The sequence below is a fragment of the Camelina sativa genome, chromosome 3, assembly GCF_030686135.1.
Source record: "Camelina sativa cultivar CO46 ecotype springtype chromosome 3, ASM3068613v1".
NCBI lineage: Eukaryota > Viridiplantae > Streptophyta > Magnoliopsida > Brassicales > Brassicaceae > Camelina > Camelina sativa.
Genome location: NC_141882.1, coordinates 19,755,338 through 19,761,020, shown reverse-complemented (window position 1 = coordinate 19,761,020; position 5,683 = coordinate 19,755,338). Strand labels below are relative to the sequence as shown.

At 41.4% G+C, this 5,683-nt stretch overlaps 1 protein-coding gene and 1 non-coding gene across 2 annotated transcripts; one reads left to right on the top strand and one right to left on the bottom strand.

Annotated features, from left to right (window-relative positions):
* The first annotated feature begins 461 nt into the window (after positions 1-461).
* LOC104779119 (uncharacterized) lies at positions 462-2,998 on the top strand. Its single transcript, XM_010503510.2, has 3 exons — positions 462-547; positions 745-1,672; positions 1,745-2,998. The coding sequence occupies exons 1-3, from the start codon at positions 462-464 to the stop codon at positions 2,996-2,998; spliced, it is 2,268 nt and encodes a 755-aa protein (XP_010501812.2).
* On the bottom strand, positions 965-1,074 carry LOC147947555 (small nucleolar RNA R71). The gene has a single exon (XR_015595694.1). It is a non-coding gene; the product is annotated as a small nucleolar RNA R71 (small nucleolar RNA).
* Positions 2,999-5,683: the final 2,685 nt, after the last annotated feature.

Here is a 5,683-nt window from a genome sequence, read left to right as displayed (position 1 = left end):
AGGTTTAGACCGGTGCTTGATACCCTAAGAATTCCCTACAGCCCAACATTCCGTCCATTTATATTTTCTTAGATTATTCGCATTTAGTTATTGTTTTCTTTAGTTACAAACCCAACCAAAACCCCCATCTTATTATAGCCTTAGCCATAGTCCTCTCTAAACAAACTCTTAACGTGATTTATTCGTCTCTGTGGGATCGATCCGTAAATACTACTACCGATCAACTCTGCACTTGCAGTATTTCGTGTGGTCTTTTGAGGTAAAAGATTAAAGTGAAATTCCACACACATCAAGCTTTTTGGCGCCGTTGCCGGGGACCTATTAAGTCACTTTCGAGTTTAAGACTAGGATTATCATCTAGGATCTTTTATTTTTGTTTTTAAATTTTCTTTTTGCATTTTTTTATTTCAGTTTACTTTAATTTCTTCTTTAAAATTTTCAAGAACTCGAGGTTTAGCTCAATGAAAAATCAGAACCACAATCTACGAGACCTTAACAATCCTCCACCTGGGAGGAACGGTCAAGGAGTTGCTATGGATGACGAAGAGTACACCCGAGAACATGATGATGTTCGTGAGCAAGATCAACTTGATCCATTCATTTAAACCATTGCTGAATTTATACCCCTTATCAACACATTCAAGACCGATCCACGATTAACCCTACAAGACCGCCCCAAGATCATTTTAAAATAAGTCCTCAAGTTATCACCTTGGTAAAGCAAAACCAATTTCATGGTTTTAGCACAGAGCACCCGATAGACTACATTGAACTTTTCGAAGAAATATGTGGAGTAACTGCTACATCCAAGGAATCTCAGAACTACTCAATGTGCAAACTTTTTCCGTTTTCCCTTGAAGACAAGGCAAGTAGATGGTTGAAGTCTCTGCCTCCAGCATTGATTGCAACTTGGGAAGAATGTAAGGCCGCTTTTCTAAATCACTTTTACACTAGATCTCGCTCCAACCTCTTGAGGAGTAAAATACAAGGATTTAGACAAGGAAAAACTGAATCATTTAGTGAAGGTTGGGAGCGCTTCAGAGCATATGAGAGGGACTGCCCTCATCATGGTTTTACAGATGGTGGCTTGATGAACAAATTTTATGAAGGAATTGACCCTAAAAACCAGCTATCTCTTGATGTAGCAAGTAATAATAATTTTGCTACAAAGACAATTGAGGATGCTCGGATTTTAATCTACAATTTATCTGAGAGCGATAACAACTACCGCTCGACCCCTTTGGACGAGGAGGAAGATTCTGATCAAGCCTCGGATATTAAACAGCTCAAAGAAACAATGAGTTTGATCGTCAAGCATATTCAAAAAGGAGATGACACGTTCGAAGATGAGGAAAAATTTTGTGATAAAGAAGAAGAGTTGAATTACATTGGAGCTAGAAGCAACTACCAAGGGAGGTTTCATAACCGAAACGTCAAAGATCAAGGACATCAATTAAACCGAGGCAATTTCCGACAAAGAGCTACATTTACCGACTTTCAAGGTTTTCAAAGAGGATTTCCTAATCCAACCATGAGAGATCAAGGCCCTGACTTGAGAGATTGGATGCTAGGGATTGAGACCAGCGTACAAGCCTTTATTGAAGACACTAATTTGAAGATGAGCGATATGTATAAGGATCTGAACGATAAGATGACTTCCCTTACAATCAAGGTTAGTAACCTCGAGAAGCAGAATAGGGAAAACGTTTTTATTCTTGAGAAATTCAAGAAGCCCATTTTATAGATCAATGAGCAAGTGCTTGACCTTGCAAACTTAAAAGCTATATTGTTGAGGAGTGGAACAGCCTACAAAGAACCAGAATATCCAGAGAAAGATCGAACACCAGAAGTTATTCCCGTCGAAGAAGAAGAAGGAACCATAGGGGAAAAGGAAATAGAAGAGCTTATCCACGACGAGATCACCAAGGACACTCTACCTCAAGTTCCACCTTCGACGCGCATTTATAAACCCAAGGTACCATATCCAACTAAAGTTTCTAAGAAAGAAAAAGAGAGAGGCAAACTCAAGGAGCTTGTCGGGCAATTATCGGTAAGGCTACCTTTTGTTGAAGCTTGTGCAATGATTCCCCCTCTAAGGAAGTACATGAAGAGTATTTTCACAAATAACGTCAGTCTAGAGGATGGTGTCATGGTGATTACGCAAGAGTGCAGTGCAATTCTACAAAATGACATTCCTCAAAAGCGAGGAGACCCAGGTAGTTTTGTTCTATCATGCAGGATTAAAGATGAAGTTTTCAAACGCTCTCTTTGCAATTTGGGATCAAGTATCAATATGATTCCTCGGTCAGTTGCCAAACGCCTGGGATACCATTTTTTCAAGCCTACCAAGATCTCATTGGTCCTTGCGGATAGATCGATTCGACGCCCTGTCAGAATTGTAGTTGATGTACCGATTGTTATTGGAGCTTGTCAAATCCCAACATACTTTGTGATTTTAGAGCTTGAGAAGGAGCCTAAAGATCCTTTGATACTTGGTCGTCCATTCCTTTCCACAACCGGAGTTATCATTGATGTTCCCAACGAAAAGATCGACTTAAACCTTGGAGGCTATGTTATGAAGTTTTACATGAATGAATCATTGAAGCTATCGATTTCAGAGAACTTATATAACCCGATCTTCACCATCAAGGATTTGGAAGAAGATACTAGCGGAGTATGCGAAGATATATTCTTTTATGACCCCTTGGAGATAGCATTGACCAGAGCTCAAAAGGAGTACAACTTTCAAAAAGAAGAAGTCGAAAACTGCGCAAATATTCTTGACTCCGCTGAAACTTGTGAGAACATCGTTGCATATCTTGATCTCGACGAAGAGAACGACGCTCCTACATCACCTAAAAACACACCAGCTGCTGTAGCAGATCCATGGAGCGAATTGAGAGCCCCAAAACCAAACTCAAGCAGCTTCCCACTGGTCTCAAGTACGCTTTTCTTGGACCTAACTTTACTTACCTTGTTATTATTAACTGAGGTTTGAATGATGTTGAGAAATCCATGCTTCTCGCCGAGCTGAGAAATCATAGAAAATCACTAGTTTATTCACTTGAAGACATTCAAGGAATATATCCTGACCTTTGTATACATAGGATCCATTTGGAAGAAGGATCCAAAAACTCCATTTAGCATCAAAGGAGATTGAACCCAAACCTTAAAGAAGTGTTCAAGAAAGAAATAATGAAGCTTTTAGATGCAAGAGTGATATATTCTATTTCAGATAGTGCATGGGTAAGCCCAGTTCACTTGGGAGGAAGTCCCAAAGGTATCATTTATTTTGTCTTAATTCTTATTTATCTATTTTATCATATTTTCTATTTTTGCATATTTACATTTATAAAAAAGAAAGAAAAAGAGAAAAAGGAAATTTTGGGGAGCCCGAGACTCTACCCGAATTAGTACCCGACGCGCCTGATCGTGTTCCTACTCAATGGAGTCAGAATTCCACAGCCCCAAGCCCACTCTCGGCGAATCCCAAGTTGAAAACCCTAGCAGCAGCCACTTCTATTTAAAGAGGACTCTCTCTCCCCAAGATAAAACCGATAAGTGCTAAAAACTTTTAAGCTTCTTCTTTCTTACTTCTTCTCTCTCTCAAACTCGAGTGTTCTAAGATTTTTGGGAACTAATCCTATTGATCTCGAGTCTAGCTTTTCTTTCTTTTCAAGGATTCCTCAATGGCTCCAAATATGAAGATTTACCAAAAGAAGGGGAGCAGATTAACCTCTGCCGCTGCTAGAACCGGAGGTGATACCGCCGAAGCTCGCGATTCACAAGGAAGGGGTGACGTTCCACATTCACAAGGAAGGGGTGACGTTTCGCATCCCCCACCCGAGAAGGTGCTCGAGCAACTGATCGTGCAGAGACCCATGTTCTTTCTCCCGACCCAGTAGTTGTTGCAATCCGCTGATCTCCTCGACGTAGGGACCTGTCTACGTCCGAGCAAACCGTTACTGACCCGATGGAGGTCGATTCAAATGCAGAAGGAGGAGAACCGGAGGAGATCCAATCCTCTAGGTTGAGAAGCAGAGCTGCAGTGACGAGGGGGGAGAGACCAGCTTCTGAAAGGGCTAAGAAGGTGGCTGAGAGAGCAGAAGAAGAAGAAGATCAAGACACGGATGAGGATGGCCGTGACCGAGAGGAGGAGCAGAGAGAACGCACACACCAAGCTTAGCGGAGGCTGAAGCAGAAAGAGGTGGAGACTCCAGCCAAGCTCTTCAAGGTCTTCCGCAAGATGAACTTTGTTGCTACCCGCTATCCCCACCGAGAAACGATGAAGTAATTGGGCACCACTAGAGATGTCGAGTTCTTGTTCGACATGTGCCACCTGGGCCAGATGATGCGAGCCAACCTCGAGGCTTATGAGGAGGAGACGGTTCACTTCCTCTCCATGCTGCGGTTACACTTTTTTGAAGACCACCCGACCCTTCTACCCGATGGGGGGATCGGGTTCATCACCTTCTCCGTGCGCAACAAGGAATACCGGCTTACATTTAAGGAGATGGAGAAGATGTATGGTTTGAAGGCTAGGAGTGGAGAGAACATGGAGGTGAGCAAGGAGGAGATGAATTCCCTATTGCTGACAATAGGAGATAAGCTTCCCTACAAGTCTACAAGCTCCAAATCTGCTCAAATAAGGAGCCCTGTTTTGAGGTACTTTCACAAGTCTCTAGCTTGTACCTTATTCGCCCCTTAGGTACCTTCTCTGCAAGCGGCTATACAAGTGATCATTCCGGACCTCTCCCACCATACCCATCGTACTACCCGATGCCCTACCCGATGAGCTACGTGACTACTTACCCGATCAACCCCTCAGATGCTGGTCCGAGCAGGTCGTCCGTGCGCATAACCGAGCTCTCTGATGAGCGAATCCTGGCACCTCCTGAAGCCAATGACGACCCTGGCTACACGTTGGCGAGTATGGAGGCTGCTACAACCTCCTTCTTCACCAACCCATGAGGTACCACATTCATCCACCTTTGTAAATAACATTGCATTTAGTTTTATTTAATTTTGTGAGATTCTTGGATTCTTTTTCAAACTTTTTTTACACAGGGACTGTGTAATTTAAGTTTGGGGGAGGGTCCTAGAATCTATATAACATTGTATTTTATTTTCTTATTTCAAATTTTGCATGCTAGTTTTCTTCATTTGAGTCTGCATCTATTTGCACAAAAAACCCTAAAACTTTGAAAATTTTGAAAATTATTTTTAAAAAAAAGGTGTTCGTGTAGTTGCATTTTCATATTAGGATTGAGTCTAGATTGCTTCATATAGGATTGTTGCATATGCATTTTAGGGGACAATGATTAAAACTATCTTGTTAAAAGCCAAACCTTAGGATTGAAGCTATAGCCCTTAATCACAGTTCATTGTTGCTAGATCAATCTTTGGAAAAAAATGAAAAATCTTTGTTTAAATCCTTACATCTTTTGAAAGCTTCCTCCACTTTCTTGAACATTGAACCATCTCTATATTATTGGACTTAACCTGAACTTAAATTGTCTTGCTAATGGAATTTGAATACTTGCTCATGGTAACTCTAAAATTGGGTGAACACACCATTTTTACCAATCTTTCCGTTTAACCCGATTCGTTTATTTTTCCCTACCCTTGAACCCAAACCTTTCTTTCAAACCTTGTATTGAATCATTGAGTGAGGCCTTTTCAT